Raw genomic sequence first — 19,062 nt, 5'->3', positions numbered from 1 at the left:
TCGATCGATGGTTTAGCTAAGTAAAACCATTAGTGTATTACTATTTTAACATAAGTGTGACACTTCCGATTCTTCACATGCATTTTCCGAAACTACCAACTACGTTACTTACTTAGAATGTTAATTTCGATCGATGGTTTAGCTAAGTAAAACCATTAGTGTATTACTATTTTAACATAAGTGTGACACTTCCGATTCTTCAAATGCAAAAGTTTTACTGAGAGCTATTCGCGAGACAGACTGCATTACGGGCTTCGTCGCGGTTTCGCGTCCGCTTGCTCCCCCGCGTCACACGTAGCCTTTGACAGCGCCTCGCTAGGGGGAGATTTTCCTCTTGTGATGACGTCACTTTGTTACTAGCTCTCAGTAAAATAATCCCCAAAGTGACAAACTTATGGAACAATATTATAGACTTATGATAATGATAATTAGGAACAAAACTCAATTTATTTTAATTTATTTAAAGAAATTAACTCAGATATAATTAAGTATAATTAATATAATAAAGAATGTACTGATTTATACTTCAGTAGAATTGCTATGTATTTACTGGACTCGAATCATAAACCAAACCCCCATGGCATCTATCGCCAGCGCTCCTACCGAGAAAATCGTGAAACGTTTCCACTCAAATGCAAAGAGCGTGCGTTAAATGAAGAGCCAAATATAATTTATTACGCCTAATGTCTTTCGCTTATTATATTACGCGTTTAATATTTGGGTGGAAATATTTCCAATATCGGACACCAAGCGTGTAATCGAGATTCGGGTCCAGTAGTTTATTAGTCCAACGCGTCTAAATCTCAAATTTTAAAAACAAATACCTTAAGAAACACATCTCGTATTTCTAATAGCTATGTTTACGTTCCGATGAATTATTTCGGCAAGATCATAGTGAGAGCGCATGGTGATAAATTGTTCGAAATTGGTATACAGCTCTGAAAATTAATATACACGTGCCTTGAACTATACTCTCGACTACCTAAATTTTATTTTTCAAAAAAACCGACTGGAAAAGTTTTTATAAGCAAAAAACGCCCTTGTTGCCGAGGACGCGCGCATCTTAGTTTAATTGTGTTTTTAAAATGATATGATCTAAGTTGCACCGCATCTCCGCAACTTTGGTAATAAAAAATGGTAAATCGCGTGTAGCTCGCGTGGTAAAGGTGGTAAAGTTATGAATTTTTTAATGGTAATACGTGTCACAGTGCTACTTAAAACCTGATATGGAACCACATCGAGGTATTTTTTTACTTGACGTTTTTCACCATTTTTATTTTTCTCCTTAGGGAAAAATGGTAAATCGCGTGTATCTCGGCTGTAAAGGTGGAAAAGTTATGAAATATCATCGAGTACTCGGCCTTTTTTGAGGTCGAGTACTCGAACTCGACCTCGAATAAGTAATTGGAGAATACTCGTCGATTACCGAGTACCAAAAAATTGCATATTCGGGTACCCGATTACTCGAATAAGCTGCTCTCTATATAAACTCGTCGAGTATTAGTTTTTTCTATCCTCGTTGCTTCAAAGTTCAAAGATGGGGTTTTACAACTTTTTTGGGGCAATAAACGGTGCCTAAAAAGTTGTGGAAACTGTGTTTAATTTAAATTAAAAGAATATTTTTCAGCATTGAAAGTTACTTTATACTCCTTTTAAATCTAATTTCATAATTACTTAAATAAAACCAGCTCCTAATTAAGTACTCGATAACCCGACTCGTTAAAAATATTACTCGATGTTTTTTTTTAATTACTCGACTCGAATAAGGGAAATTTTCCCCTTAATCAAGTACTCGATTACTCGACTCGACTTCAATATTACTCGACTCGAATACTCGATGAAAAAGAATTTGGTACTCGATACCCGACTCGGTTGCCTGAAACCACTACTCGCACAGCCCTAGTATGTGATCGTCAAATATTTGGCCTAGACCTTTGCCTATGGGGGGACCTTATGATAGGCTTATGGTCTGATGATGCCGAGAACAGAGATTCCATTTTCTCGTGCGCGAATTTTGACCCCCGCAAAATTAAGTGACAGCGTGGACAGCTTGACCGACGGCTCTGACTGTTTTTGAATAGAATATATACAATGAGCATCAAAAAAAGAGGTAAGCTACAATACATGGAATTGTCCAGGCGGTCACTCAAGCTGTCAGAGCTGACAATCAAGTTGTCAGAGATGTCAATCAGTTTTCACTCGTCAAAAAATTAAGTACAGGATAAGAGGGGTGGAAATTTTCTCTGTTCTCGGTCTTTAAGCTGTACCTAAAGTGAGGTAATTCTGAATTTTAGAACATTTTTGCCAAAAAGTGGTGCTACTATGCTAGTAGTCAGGAGCTACGTTCAGAAAACGCGTTTTGGAGAGGATAGCTGTCCTGGACTGTCATTTGTCTAAGCCAGAACCTTGACGAACTCCTGGTATGACTTAGGTAGATACTTCTGTCGTTAGAGATGTGCTATGTACGTCTGGTTTCATGAATACGCGAATGACGAAAATAACCCTTCCTAAACTAAACACAGAAACCTTAGAAATCTCTGTCAGCAGAGCCAAGCATATTCCCCGACAAACAAATTCTCTTGGAGCTTCTGGCTTTTAAAATACAAAAATAGGCACCAAAGGAGAGTGGGGTTTTTTCCACCCAAAGCTTTTGATAATATTTGCCTCTCAACTAAATGAACGGTAACGATGGCAACCGTTTTCTTTTGAATATTATAACTGCAAATCCCTTTTATAATAACCCATCGAGCCTCGCTATGGATAGTTATCGTAAACTGTACCTTTTCCCCGTCCTTTAACTCGTACCATCAATTTCAACTGAGACTCCCAGATCCATTCATTCTGGGGAAAAATTGGAGACGCGAAATTTTGAGTTATTTTTAGCTCATCTCGTTTTCGGAAAATTTTTGTCGAAATCGTGGCTTATTCTCGAATATTTCGAGTCTTAATTTGATCCGTGATATTGCGTCTAATGATGAGCCGCCTTTGCTGTTCTGATTAAGGTAATCCGATTTAAATCTTGCTCTCGAAATCTTGGAGGCGAATTCTAACGTCGTCGGGTTCGTGCGATTTTTCGTCGTCAGTAAATATGAAATGACAGATTTGTAAACATTGGAGAGAGAACGCTTCCGGGTTTGAAGACCGCGACGGCCTAGGGGTCAAGCCTAATCTAATTTGACACTTTGACCTTTTAAGAGGGTTGACTGTTGACGCTCGCTCTTGGCGCCTTTTCTCCGCGGTTAAGCCTCGGCTTTAGGCTTAGCTGATTTCAATTGATTTCTAAGGAAATTTTCAACGTTAGGGCTAAGATTTCCATACGCTATAAACGCGTCGTCCGCTACAAGGACCTTCAACCTGTTGTAAGCCTCGGCTTTAGGCTTAGCCGTTTCGTGTTGATTTTCATGGGAATTTTCAAACTAAAGTGGAAAGATTTCTGTAGACGATAAATCATCAACGTGTTCTGTACATTTAAAGTGGTGGAGCCTTGGCTTAGGCTTAGTGTGCCTAAAATTGGTATTGGGATATCGGTGCACAAAGTCGCTTAGAATTCTTGCTAGAACATAATTAGAAGAAAATACGATTATTCATACCGAGCGGTCGGACATTCCCAAAAAAAGCGTACGGGATTTCGAAATCTCTGTGATTTCGCGATGTCGTCAAAGATTTCGCGATTTCGTCGGAGATTTTGCGATTTCGTCGAAGATTTCGCGATTTCGTCGAAGATTTCGCGGTTTCGTCAGAGATTTCGTCGGAGATTTCGTCAGAGATTTCGTCGGAGATTTCGCGATTTCATCGGAGATTTTGCGATTTCGTCAAAGATTTCGCGATTTCGTCGAAGATTTCGCGGTTTCGTCGAAGATTTCGCGGTTTCGTCGGAGATTTCGCGATTTCATCGGAGATTTTGCGATTTCGTCAAAGATTTCGCGGTTTCGTCGGAGATTTCGCGATTTCATCGAAGATTTCGCGATTTCGTCGAAGATTTCGCGGTTTCGTCGAAGATTTCGCGGTTTCGTCGGAGATTTTGCGATTTCGTCAAAGATTTCGCGATTTCATCGGAGATTTTGCGATTTCGTCAAAGATTTCGCGGTTTCGTCGGAGATTTCGCGATTTCATCGGAGATTTTGCGATTTCGTCAAAGATTTCGCGGTTTCGTCGGAGATTTCGCGATTTCGTCGAAGATTTCTTGAGAAGTGTACGGGATTTTGTACAAATGTGTGACCCCTCGATTCATACCATTTTTGCCAGTAAAGAAATATTCCGTATGAAAATAATAATAGTTCATAATCTATAAAGATATATATTCTAAGATTAAATGTTATATCAAAAAGGTATTTATTTCTAGTTAGGGAGAATGACTTAGATTTTTAGCGTAGCTCCCACTGGTTTGGGGGTTTTCCCCCGAGCTCTTCGGATTCCCCTTCCTTAAAAACTTGTTGAGGTTAACGGTAAATAGTTAGTGTAGGGAGCTGTTGGCTCGCGGGGCATGTCACCACCCTCCTACGCATTGTAATCCGGCCACCTAAATTAATGGCTTTAAAAGTCGCATGATGACTTGGGCCTAAGGTGTTGCCTTGAATATTAGCGTAGCTGATTATTATTATTATTAGAGCCGCCAAAATATGTATTTTAAGGTTATATTCCTTTTAAACTCATTTTTAATATTTACGCCGCCCCTGATGAAATTACCCTAAAGCTGCCGCCGAAACCAAATTGAGTACTCAAAATAAAGTTTTGAGTACTCTAAATGGTTCCCAATTTGGACAATAAAATAAATAAATAACGATTCTGAAATTCGAAAATCAACTGTAAACTTCAACTTAATTGGTAGATCTTAAAATTAATTTTGCGCGTGAAAATACGCCGCCGTGTTAGGGTATAAAAGCAGGTAAATATGCCTGCTATACGTACCTCATAATGTTAAGGTACTGTTACGCGCAAAAACTTCATTTTGAAATCGGTCCATAGTTTATGAAACCTAGGAGCAACAAACACAAGGAGAACGCAGCTAGCCTTTAAACACGCTAACGCAGTGTTGTGTACAAAATTCATTGGACGAACCTTTTCGCTGAACGTTTTACGGAAAGGGGGAAGACAATTTCCGAATTTCCCCCTTCCGTCGGCAGCAGGCGCTAAAGCGTCTAACCAGTGAAAAATGTACACGATAAAATGCACGACTTTCGACGGGTTGCGTTCTCCTTGTGTGGGTAGTGTTGTGTTTATTGCTCGTAGATGAAACCATTCAACAAGTTTCAATCAATTCTCGTACCGTCAATACAAACTAATACATGTGACTACGCCAAGGCTCTGACGAAGTACCAAGTTCATTCTTGTTGATGTAGTAATTGGCAACTTCTGAGAGGAATTTAACTAGTTTTCTTGAAAGTGGAGTGGAGAGTTTCTGATTTGAAGGGGTTCGGAAGGGTGGCGTAGGCGCGCCCAATTCTTAATGACCCGATTTTGCGTCTCCTTAAGCCTCGACTTGCCCTTTGCGCTTGAAATACTCTAATTGGGAAAGATTAGCTTCAAATTTTAGTCAAAATAAAGGTTCGGAACTTTCTGGGGCTCCTCGCGCGTCTTTGAAGGGAACGTTTGTTAAGCCTCAACGTATTTCGTATGGGCTAATTGCTTCTCGTTGATTTGAAAAACACTGCTTCGGTTATTCGTTAATGATGTACCCATTGCATCGTGGAAGGGCCATCTCTAATTTGACTCGTAAAATGTTTCGCGGATTAATTTTTAAACGAAGATTGCTTTTGGGGATCGTGATTAGGATAATTGGGTCGAGTTCCGCAACGAAAAGTAGGTCCAGTTTCTCGTTTTAATTCTGTCAAATGGGATTGTTCGGATTGATTTTAAGATAAAGAAGAATTTTAGATTCGTTGCGGGCCCTGTCAGTGTTCCTCTCTCACCTCATTTCTGTTGACCTTCTCTAGTCTTCTCTCTTACTTCTATGGCTTTAATCTTACTTGTTTTCTCACAAAAAAAAGAATTTTAGATACACCGTAGGTCCTCGTTTTTATGTTCTCAAATGGTATAAATTTAACAAAAATTTAAAGGGAGTGCAAAAAGCTGGAAAATTCCATTAAAACAAACGGTGATTTTCAAGCTCATAGCGCTACCTCTAAATTTTCTGTAATTTATCCCGAATTTCTTATGTTTTCATACGTTGGAACAAATTTAGAGGGTAATAATAATAATCAGCTAGGCTAATACCTTAGGCCTAAGTCATCATGCGACTTTTAAATCCATTAATTCAGGTGGCCGGGTTACCTCAACATTTAAGAAATACATAAAATAAGGACCACCCTACTAAATAGTGGTTTATTCGCGACCGAAACGAGTCTAGGTGGCGTAACGGCGCTAGCTTCTCCGAGGTAGTGCCTATGATCTAGCGTCTGCTACAGACAAATTAAAAAATCATAAGAACGTTTTTTCTGAAATAAACTTATCAAAATATAAGCAAACGATGCAAAAATTATATTAAAATGCTAGTATCATTATTTATAAAGTCAAATTGACGAATAATGATGAGGAAAAACTAATAGCGTCTGTTTTAGCCGCTACCTAAATAGGTTTCAATGGCGAACTAAAAGGGGCGTTGCGATAGTATTCGGTTGCAAATAAAGTATAAAGATCTGTATCACAAAAATTCACATTTCTACCATCAGGGGAATCTAGCGTTAGTTACGTTAAAATCAAATAGTTTAGAATCCCTTTAAAGATAACGCAACGATGTGGTTCAAAACGAATCTATGATAACGGTGGGCTAGTTACAAAAGCTCGTTTACTCATGGACAGTAAATTAAGAGGACATGTTTTCGATACCCTTCCACAGTGCATTTTATTTCTCCCCTCGTGTCAATCAGCTCGAGACACTCCGAGGGAGTCTTGCAAGGTCGTTTGTACCACGTGATCTTAAAATTTCAAAATGGCAATCTAATGCGGTTGATATTGTTACGTAATTTTTGCGCTTTATATTTTAGTATATTTAATTTTGGTATTTTAATTCAATAAAAACTATCAACTGATATTTAGTACATCATATTTAATCTATAAAAACGTGAAAAAATACCTTTTGGCGTAAAAATGTACTTCGTGTTTATCTTGTTTCTTTTTTCGAACAGTATCGTCCACTCTTAGCGATACTTGTTTTTTTCAAATAACCTTGGACGACTCCCTTAGTGTGATTGGTTTACGGGGGCTAAAAACCAGGCTTTTTACCGATCCTCTAAAATCTACTATACATGGTTTACTATCACTGATATTTGCCGTATTGTGAATTTATATGACTGCCAACTTAGGGAGAGGCAATTGTTAAAGTTTTAATAATTTTGTTACGGGACGTCTTGTTTGTTTTTCTATCGGAATATGACGCTATTATTTTTGCTGTACTGAACCTTTGGCAGTCTTTGAACACTGAAAATCAGGCGAAATTGCAAACAGTTCAGGCCCGTATAAGGGGGGGGGGTGCCCCCCCAATGAATACTTGAGCATCCCCAACCCAACCTACCCAAAAAAATCGATTGCTCAACTACCAACTACTATCATATGACATCGGTTACCTGTATTTTTAACAAAATATCCTTTTTTTAAGTTGAAATTTCTAATTTAAAAAATAACAAAATAAATCCAATTTCGGTATATTTACTAATTTCAGGAGTGGGAGTTAAAAATTACGATTTTTAGTATCGAAGCATTGGGGCGGCCCAAAAAATTTTGAGCGCACCCGAGTTTTGGCGGCTGGTAACGGGTCTGAAACAGTTTAGTGCAATGAAACGCCTGTGATGGTCACGTGATCGAGATCGTGCGGTGGTTTGCCTCGAGATCTGTGACGATGACGCTAAATTCTGTAAAATACGGGAGGTCACATGTAAATGTTTTTTCTACGTCAATAGCTATAATTATTAGGTGGTTTATTTTCGCTCGTTCCGAGATTTCGGAGTAGGGAATGAAGAGTAAGGCTATGACGTCATTTTACTCCGATTCTGTGCTGGCGAATAGCTAGTTCGAGTCGGAGTAAATACGTTTTTCCATAATGGCTGCCTGCGGCCTTTTTATCAGATAAATTCTGGCTAGCAGACATCAAAATCCGATTTACTCTCTTGACACCTCCTTTTCAGAAGGAGTAAAAAGAGTAGCCCTAATACTCCGGAACAAGCGAATAGATTGGCCGGAGTAATTATCATCCCCGGAACAGGCGAATAAAACGTTTCAGGGTAAAAAGAGTACACTTTTAGTCCGAGAACAAGCGAAAAGAAACCACCTATTGTAGATTTAGAGCGCGCGCTCGAGTCGATAAATATTTTGGAATTTCAAGTCCACGACGTGCGAAACACACGTGCCAATAAAGTAGAGTTGTTAATTTTCCCGAAAAATAAAATGCGGAAAAATTTCCAGAAAAATTTCCGCAAATCGGAAAAATAAAAAATTGAAACATAAATTACTTTTTAAGGGTTTTTAATGTTTTTAACTTTTATCGATATAAAATGTCTAATAACAGGAAACATACTACAAAACATTAATAGTGTTACATTGTTAATCAGTTTAAACTAGTCTAGAGGTATAGTTTTACTTTTAGATTCGAAAAAATGAGGCGAAAATGCCGCTTTATTTAAATTTGCAAACAATATTAAACTAATCATGGAATGCAAACTTTTTTCGGAAAAATACGGAAAATTTTCCGACTTACAACATTACAATAAAGTACTGAAAAGGTTAAGCTCGTGACGCAGATAAAAAACAATTATATTTTTAATTTTTGGGCAACATCTATAGACGCATTCACATATTGCCTACAGGCAAATATGCAAAAAGGGGTGAAATCCACTCGAGGTACCTTCCTATTTAATAATGTTTGAGGTAGATGGCGACACTATAAAGTTTATGAAAAGTAAACTTTTTTATAAAGTTATTAATTAATTACTAAATTATAGTACTTTAAATTCTTATTAAAAATATATAATTTTTGTAATTTAAATTAACAATTAATTTTAACAGAAGTTAACACTCTCCGCCATATATGGCACTATAATACAATTTTAAACTATCCAAATCAGGGAAGATAATTTTGTATTTTAAATCTCGACAAAACCGTTCTCCACTAAAAACTGAAAACTTTCAACCACTCGTTGAAAATCAAAATTATGACGTCATGCTGCTATCAGAGCGCCATCTACTAACAAATAACGCCATCACCACGTTACCTCGGATGAATATTGCCCCTTTAAAGTCGTCTTTGCCCCTTAAAAATGTTAAACCGATCTATTATGTTTAAAACATTTTATCGATGACCTTCAAAATTTACCCATAAACCAATGGAACAGAAACGAAACCCTGATTTAACTTTTAAAGATGACCAACGTCGCTCAAAGCCGAATACTTTTAGTCTCAATGAACTCCTGATATTAGCCAGATACCTTTACATATATCCATCGACACCGAAATGCCAGCACCAACGATAACGGTTTAGAAATGAAAAACTATCCCCTTTACAGATGTACGTACGCGTATGGAATCCACATTTCAATATCGGCGTTGCAGCTCGTCGGGTTTTAAGCCTTGGTTTCAAAGCCGCTGTGTAAATAGGCGAAGGCCGCTTTCAAGGGGGTTCGCTGTAAAACCATTGCTTCGTAATACGCTTCGTCGAATCCCTAACGAGTGACACAGCGCGCTAACATGAGAGTGCGAAGCGCCGAAGACGAGTCTTTGATCCGTTGTTATCTGTCTTCTCGCAGGGTTCAAGAGTCAGATGGGAGCTTTTTCGAAAATTTCACGGCATTGTCTTGGAAACAGGAGAATCGCAGATTGCAAGTAGCCAGAGAGGTAAGAAAAATATTTTATCCTGGTTTTTCAAATTTTTTTTGAGGGACCTTACGGCATAAAATCCTCTATAAAACAATTATCGACCCTTTAATTAGTTACCAAACATAATTATTTACCTTACATAATTATTTACCTAACATAATTATTTACCCAACATAATTATTTACCTAACATAATTATTTACCTAACATAATTATTTACCCAACATAATTATTTACCTAACATAATTATTTACCTAACATAATTATTTACCCAACATAATTAGTTACCAAATATAATTAGTTACCTAACATAATTAGTTACCTAACATAATTAGTTACCTAACATAATTAGTTACCTAACATAATTAGTTACCTAACACAATTAGTTACCTAACATAATTAGTTACCTAACATAATTAGTTACCTAACATAATTATTTACCTAACATAATTAGTTACCTAACATAATTAGTTACCAAACATAATTAGTTACCAAACATAATTATTTACCTAACATAATTAGTTACCTAACATAATTATTTACCAAACATAATTATTTACCAAACATAATTATTTACCAAACATAATTATTTACCAAACATAATTAGTTCCCTAGCATAATTAGTTCCCTAACATAATTAGTTCCCTAACATAATTAGTTCCCTAACATAATTATTTCCCTAACATAATTAGTTCCCTAACATAATTAGTTCCCTAATATAATTAGTTCCCTAACATAAATAGTTCCCTAACATAAATAGTTCCCTAACATAAATAGTTCCCTAACATAAATAGATCCCTAACATAAATAGATCCCTAACATAAATAGATCCCTAACATAAATAGATCCCTAACAAAAATAGTTCCCTAACAAAAATAGTTCCCTAACAAAAATAGTTCCCTAACAAAAATAGTTCCCTAACAAAAATAGTTCCCCAACATAATTAGTTCCCTAACAAAAATAGTTCCCCAACATAATTAGTTCCCTAACAAAAATAGTTCCCCAACATAATTAGTTCCCTAACAAAAATAGTTACCTAACATAATTAGTTCCCTAACATAATTAGTAAATTTAAGTATAAATACGTATTATACACCTACTGTAAAAATTTCCACCCCTACCCCAAAAGATTCGACGATAATCTTGTTATTCCAGTAATTACCTCTTACATTACCATAAGAATGAACTTTTATGCAAATAATTATAATATGAGGTATTTGATCTCTCACTATTTTCCTAAACGAATTTTTAAATGTCAGGTGTGCCCTGAGAAAGTATGAGTATAACATTCGCAGGGTAGTGATGTGGATACTTACACTATATTACAAACTTCTGATAATATTAAAACATGTATAAAATGTTTAAAAAAAATTATCCCCTATTATTTTAACTTTCCAAATTTTTTAATTTAATATAGAAATTAAACTAGTACATTAAGAATCGTATGAAAAATAGGTTAAAGGGAAAATTTAGATATTAGAGTTATCATAACTAACATAACTTTAATAAGTATGACACTTGCTATGGTTTTAATGTTAATTTTCTTAACGAACCTTTTTCCGACATTGTCACTCTTGCCCAGCCCCGATTTGGACTTGCAGCCGATTTTAATAGTATATTTCTTCTTGGGAATATTTACGCGCAAGGCGGCTCTGTGTTGAACTAAACTTTGATTGCGGAAAAACTAAAAAAATTATATAATTATTTGGCAATTGTCATACTTATTGTTATTATGTTACTTATATAATTATTTTATTTGGAATATTCGTTACTAGAATTATTTGAAAGAAAATTAATATTAAAAAACAAACTCTTTATCCCCATACTCAGTTGCAACCCTTAGAAAGTGAAATTTATTATTTAGTCAAAGATTACAATAGTTTTTGCGAAATTCCCTGTAATCATAATTCAACTAAATAAAGCCGATTGTCTATTATTTAAAGACGTTTATATATAAGACTTTTTCCATTTCTAAGGTTCATTCATATATAATTTTGCTAAATTAAGTTAAAAAAATAAGTTATTTGAAATTACAGATGCCATAGCACTGATCCTTTGGATAAGGATCTGCAAAATATAATTAGGTTATAATTTAGAATATTAATAAGGACCTAATTCCATAGTAATACGAACTCAATTTAAACTATTTTTGAAGCTGTTCAAACGGCTAAAACACGCTATAAACTAATTAATGATATATTTGGTTAATTATTAATGTTAATCGATTTGGATAACACCATTTCGTGTAACGAATAAACCTCGATTAAAACAGATGTCGTTCATTTGCCTAAATTATTAACTTAACCTTCCTGAAAAGGAGTAAAACGGAGAACACTTCCACAGTAGCACTGTAGATGGCGATAGTTGTCTATACCCTGTAAATTAACTTCTCCCTGAACACCAATGACCAGTGTAGCAAGTGTGAAACATTTCTACAGGCGCTCCAGTAGGACAAATCGGATGTTTTTTTAATGAATTTATTGAAATATATATTTTTAAATATTTTTTATTAAAGGGGAATTGTCACCAAAACCAAAGTTTACGAGGTTTTTTTTACAGAATGATAGAAAATATATTAATGATAATGTCCCTGAAATTTTATAGTTATTGGAAAAGTATTTAAAAAGTTACGCAACTTTTTCCGTAACCTACAACAAAAGGCTCCCAAAATTTTAGAAATCGCGGTTGAACCTACGTGCAGCGCCAAAAGAATGAAGCGGCAAAAATTTGAGAAAGGGCGGTATGTAAGTCTTTTTATAAACACGATAAACTACAATCTACGAATATAACTCGGTTATAAAGCCAAGGAGAATGTCGTAGCAGACGACAGTTCCGACCAATATTAGGGTGGTAACAGTTCCCCTTTAAATTAAAGGTTTGATTAAAACGTTTTTATATAAAATAATAACTTTTATAGTTACGCAAAAAATATGACGCATGTCATAACGCTGATGGTGACCACATCAAGGTCGGTTAAATAAAAATATCCACCCATAGAAAATTAGTGTCTTAGGTTCTAGTGGATTTAGAAGTTTATTTTACCTTTGCCTTAGAAGTTAAGTTTATTAAATTATTGGTACAATTTTAAGCGTAGTTTAGACATAACATTTAAAATTTGTAGTGCTTGTTTATCCAATGAAAAATAAAGAGTTATTTTCTTAAAAATTAATTAATCTATTAATTAATTAATTAGGATGACACCGAAAAGGAGAAGCCTCCTCCGAAGGAAGCGGATGTTGGAATTGCAGTTGCGGATTTCAAAATTGGGAAAAAAGAAGTAAGTGAAGTTTTTTGCATTGGATATATAGGAGTATTAGGAAAATATAGGAGTTTTACTACTGTACGGGACTTAGGCAGTAGGTTACCTACTAAAACAGGTATACATGATTTAAAAAATAATGGTATATCGCGGTATGGAAAAACAACAGTATTAAATTCGATAATCACTACTACAGCTCAAATTTTATTTTAAAAACTGTCTTGTAAGAATAAGACAAAATCCGACTAAGATTGGAATAAAATAGTCCTTTTCCATACGTTTAAAATATAGTTATATATATTTATTGTACTACAAATCAGGGTTGGACATAAGGCACTAGTCACGGCATTTGACTGCTAAAATAAATGCTCTGCCTACTAAAATTAATCGAAATCTGAGAGCTCACTAGTCAATTTGACTAGTGAAAAATGTACCTAAATATTCATAAATAATGGCGAATATGGCGTCTCATAAATTCATCATTCATCAATCCCATTTTATTTAAAACAAATCACAACATGGTTGTAGCAAATCAAGAGTCCACCTCAGACAAGTTCTGATTCAGAACCTCGATCTCAAATTAATGCGTCATTTGATGATATTATCAATGAAAATATTTTAAACTAGTCAAATACTCTTAAGTCGTGAAAAAATTGTGATCGGCCAAAGTCACGTAACTCAAGTGATAATAAATTCCTATTTTAATTCTGACGGGTAAAGCCAAATGTTGGTTGTACACCCATTTTTACACAAACTAGTCAGTGACTACTAAGATAGGAGGCTTACTAGTCAGGCTGACTACTAGAAGAATATCCTTATGTCCAACAGCTCCAACTCTCCTACAAATATGAAAACCACAGTAAAATACTAAGAAGGGTTAGCATAAAGTATCAAACAAAATACTATTTTAATTATCCCCATTTGAAAAACTACTCAATCCATACTATTTTATCTCTAACCAAGTGGAAAAATAAATTAAAAATACCATTTTAACTCTTCCTAGGTGAAAAGGTACCAAAAACAAATAACTATCCAAAGGTAGAAAAGTACCAAAATATACTTTTGTATAACTCCAATCAGGTGGAAAAATACCAAAAATACTATTTTAACTCTTCCTAGGTGAAAGGTACCAAAAATAAATACTATTTTCCTCCTCCCCAAATGGAAAAATACCAAAAAAACCATTAACTATCCCTAGGTGAAAGGTACCAAAAATAAATACTATTTTCCTCCTCCCCAAATGGAAAAATACCAAAAACCATTAACTATCCCCAGGTGGAAAAGTACCAAAATATACTATTTTCACTCTCCACAGGTGGTAAAATACAAACAAAACAAATACTATTTTAACTCTACCTAGGGGAAAATGTACCAAAACCGTACTATTTTAACTCTCCCCAGTTGGAAAAGTACCAAAATATAATATTTTCACTTTCCGCAGGTGGCAAAATACCAAAAAATACTATTTTAACTCTACCTAGGTGAAAACAGGGACTTGTCAGTGCTACGTCACAATTTTTGTTTTCAATAGTTTTCATCGTGGGGAGAAAAATATGACCACAATGGCGGCCATGGCCAAAGCTACGGAGTGCCAAGTCTCTATTTACCAAAAACAGTTCTATTTTAACTCTCTCCAGATTGAAAAAGTTAGTAGTGAAAAATTTAGTTTTCAATGGCAGCCCCAATTTAATCCAACAAATACGTACAAGAAAAGCAACCAATTCCATTTAAAATACATCTAAATGTTACCGTCGAAGGCTGGTTGTAGCTAATATTGCCTTATTGCGTGTGTGGGTGTTAGTTTGAATGCGGCCATTCACGAGGAGGACGTTTGACGCTGTAGCGTGCCCAACCCAATTCGGGGCCCCCGCTCCGCCTGGCGACAGGAAAAGGAAGCCGCTCGACTTGATATATCGAACTGGACGTTGGTCAAATACGCCTTCCCTCTCTGCTACAACTTAAAAAGACCTTTATTAGCCGTTTCCCGACTCTCACGTAACAATGTGTTTCGGACGTGTTACTCCAGAATTTTAATGGCTACGTGTGCCACACCTGCCACGCCCCGAAATGGAAACAACAAGGCTCTCGTTTTTACTCCGGTGCCATCATACATGGCGCAGGAACTATACTCTGATAAAGGGACCGATTTCATAACTTTCCGTTATTGTGGCGTAACGGCGCTAGCTTCTCCGAGGTAGCGCCTACGATGATAATATTAAGAAAACGATGCAAAAATTGTATGAAAATGCAAATATCATTATCTATAAAATCAAATTTAATGAAAAAATAATAGTGTCCGCTTTAGCCGCTACCTATCTAGGTTTCAATGATAAACCAAAGGGGGCGTAGTGATAGATTTCGGCTGCGAATAGAGTTAGAATATAGTTGCCTTCGTCGCTGTCTGTTCTAGGAATGTGGAGCACTCTATCTAGTGGGGCTGTATGTTAGATTTTAAAATGTAATTTTAGTAGTAAGTGAATATTAAATTTAAATTATGAGTTATATTAAAAGCAACTAATATTGAAATATTATTACGGTTCTTTTCTCGACCACTGTAGATGGCGACTTTAGCGCTGGACTATATTTTTCCTTTTTGTCAACTTGTCATTCCATATGTTGCGTTCCTTTCTGTAGGGCTTTTACATGCGCGTAGTTTGAGTTTAAGTCGACAGCGGTGGCACCCAACGTTTAAAACGTTAACAAGTGTCCCATAGACCATTTCAGTGATTTAGGCGGGAAATTTGAATTTTTCCAAAAGGTATATTTTAGCCTTCTTTTCCGTTAATAGATGGCGCCACGCTTTCCAGTAAAGTTATAATTTTTAATTAATATATTCATTCTTGTGTTGGTTTTCAATTGGAGAGCTTTTTTAAAGTAGTTAAACCTCAAATCTAAGAAGCTTAAATTTCCTGAAGTAATTTAAAGTTGACCGAATCACTTTATTTCGATAAGTTTTGAAAGGATCTAAAAAAATAGTTTTCAAAATGTCGTACTTATGATTATTACTGTACTTATGCCAGAGTTCCCCTTTTAATTTACTGTAAATATTTGTACAGCCAAAGTTATAGATTTAATTTTAATCTAATCTAATCATGATTTAATCATACGAGGGTGTCCTAATAATCATGGGCGTAAGCTGCCCGTCGGTTTTCCCCCCGAGTTCTTCGGTTTCCCCTTTCCATAAAAACATGTAGAGGTTAACGGTAATAGTTAGTAGAGAGTTTCAACAAACCCATTTCTAGGCGAGATCGCCCAAAACCGATCTTCAGATTTCGACAGATCGATGGATCGAGATCGAGATCGAAGCAAATTTTCGCGTGTTCCATTTAGATTTTTTGGCCAAATGGCAGATCAAGACGCGAAAATCCAAATTACTAACGAAAAACAACAAAGCGCGGGAATATGCTAATGCAATGTTCCATTTGCGGTTTTACTCTAGTCGATTGGAGCGAGATCTTTAATCTCGAGCAATCAAATGGAAAACGCTAAAAGCAAAGACGACATAGCAGACTACGTTATGACGTAGGGGAAGTGAGCCTTCTCAAGATAATAATAATAATAATAATAATAATAATAATCAGCTAGGCTAATACCCAAGGCACCACCTTAGGCCTAAGTCATCATAAGGGGAGGGACTAGACATTCTATCTATTTAAGAATTCACAAATAAATTTTGTAAGCACCAGCATTGTTAATATTTTTTTAATATTCTATATTGCTCTACGCAATACACTTTTTTTAGAAACGTTTACTGTTGGCTCGCGTGGCATGAAGGGCTTGCCACCACCCTCCTGCACCTTGTAACCCGGCCACCTGAACTAATGGCTTTAAAAGTCGCTCGATGACTTGGGCCTAAGGTGATGCTAAGGGTATTAGCCTAGCTGATTATTATTATTATTATTATTAAAAAAAGGAACTTCTATAATAGTAACTTATTTAGTTTTCAACGGCAACCAATAGAGGACGTATAAAACCCAGCTAATTACTGCTATTATGTTTTTCGCCCGCAGTGGGATACTCTATACACGGAGGTCTTGTACACGATCAAACACAAACTGGGTGCCAACAGCGGCAGTTACTCGTCCTACACCAGCGACCTGTACGACTTCGCCCAGGACGCCTTCCACGTCTCCCCGGAGAGCCACCGTCGCCTCCTCGCCATCGCCCAGGAAGAAAAGGTATTTGACCTTTCACTTTCCTCCACTCAAAAACAGTTAATTTTTCCCGCGTTCGGTAAACACTCAACAAACTCACCGTTGAGTAAACTGTACCCGTTTCGAGTAAAGCTTAATTTTTAGATACCTGAAGATAATTAGTTAATCAGATCCAGTAATCTTTTATGTCCCCCTCACTCAGCAATCTCATTTCAAACTGTATCTGATCAGGAATCCATACCTCTACTTGGAATGCTTATCCTGGCGTATCGCGTATGGTAAGATCACTCTGACGGCTTTGGCCCCACCTACGAGAAAAAAAATACCCTCTGCGCGGGGTAGGTACATTTGTTTGAATTTCATTCGTCCGAACCGCCGAAATAACAAATGTTTCAATTGTTCAAATTGGACAACTTGTTTGTCCGAATCGGTAGCATCACTTGTCCGAATTCTGTCGCTAAAGTAGTATTTCTTATTGCTGTTTTTTGTGGGAATTGCGTTGAATGTTGTGGATATTTAAGGTTAGGTTCACGTTACTATTTTCTTATATTAACAATATTTTTAAAAAAAACAACCAATTCCTAATGTTCGAAAAAACGGACAAACGATTATTCGAACAAATGAAATTCACCAGTAAAGTTAACATAAATTGAACGACTAAATCACCAATAAAAGTTGTGATAAATTTTTCGGGCAAATGAAATACGTTTTCGGACATACGATCCTGTTTTCTGGCATTCGCACAAATGACCATTCGGACATTTGTACCACCGTTCGGACGAATGAAACAAATGTAACCAAATCCTCTGCGCCAGGGTTGAAAAAAAAACCGCTTTTTAAAAATTAAAAAATCCAGACCATAGACTAAATACACCGTTGCTAGTACTATTCCAACTACTGTTTGGCAGGATTGGCAAAATAAAACTTTTTAAAAAATTAAAAAATCCAGTATTATTAAAACTGGTTAAAACAACTACTAGGTAGTTTTTTTTCGCCAGTTCTGGGTTTTTTGAGCAGGTTAAAAAGTGTAGCCATATGACGTCATTTTACTTCAATTCTGTCTTGACGAAAGAAACGAGTTGGAGTAAGAAGGGAGTAGTTAGGGGTTAAAGGTTATTTATAAAAAGTTTCCCGTCATGTTTTCGTGAAACGAAATTTAAGCAGACGACAAAGCTAGTTTACTCCCTCTACACCTCCTTTCGAGGAGGAGTAAAAAGTGTAACATTTGAGCTCTGGAACAAGCGAACAAAATTCGGGACAGGGTAAATCTTACCCCGATAACAGACGAATAAAACGTTTTAGGGTAAAAAGTTTACACTTTTTGTCCTGGGACAGGCGAAAAAAAACCACCTAATATAAAATCCCCAAATTGCTTATATCTAGCCCTCATTACTTCAAAAATGCTAAAATTGACCGATTTCAAAATTAAGTTTTTGCGAGTGACAGTACCTTTACATTATGAGGTATAGCAGACTTATTTACCCGCTTTTATACCCTAACATGGCGGCGTATTTTCACGCGCAAAATGAATTTTAATATTCACCAATTGCTTATATCTAGCTCTCATTATTTACGACAAAAATTGAAGGTTAAGTTTTAGTTTGTTCAATATTTCTAATTCATTTCTCAATATTTTTTTAATAAAATAAAAATGGTTTTAACCATGGATTGTTTTCGGTGAATAAAACCGGATTAACCCAGTCTGGCTGGATCTTGCAAACCCTGCTCTGCACGCGCTCCCCTCTCACGTTGTTGTTTGTTAAGTTAACATAGTGACGTCAAAAAAAACGTCAGCCACATCGAGACGAAAAAGCATTCCAAGTAGAAGTATGGATTCCTGATCTGA

The 19,062-nt window shown here is 36.0% G+C and overlaps 1 protein-coding gene across 3 annotated transcripts in view; it reads left to right on the top strand.

The window, feature by feature from the left end:
• LOC149961959 (BAI1-associated protein 3-like) overlaps positions 1-19,062 on the top strand; it is a 212,876-nt gene that overhangs the window by 137,805 nt on the left and 56,009 nt on the right. For all 3 annotated transcript variants that reach the window (XM_090177567.1, XM_090177561.1, XM_090177551.1), the window contains exons 2-4: positions 9,735-9,822; positions 12,997-13,080; positions 17,073-17,240. In XM_090177567.1, the coding sequence (XP_090033693.1) occupies positions 9,735-9,822; positions 12,997-13,080; positions 17,073-17,240 (340 nt within the window). The remainder of the gene's footprint in view (positions 1-9,734; positions 9,823-12,996; positions 13,081-17,072; positions 17,241-19,062) is intronic.

Source organism: Leiobunum rupestre, chromosome 1 (assembly GCF_980474605.1).
Source record: "Leiobunum rupestre chromosome 1, qqLeiRupe1.1.hap1, whole genome shotgun sequence".
In the NCBI taxonomy this organism is placed as follows: domain Eukaryota; kingdom Metazoa; phylum Arthropoda; class Arachnida; order Opiliones; family Sclerosomatidae; genus Leiobunum; species Leiobunum rupestre.
Note: the sequence above shows the minus strand (reverse complement) of the source record. Positions and strands in the feature narration are given on the sequence as shown.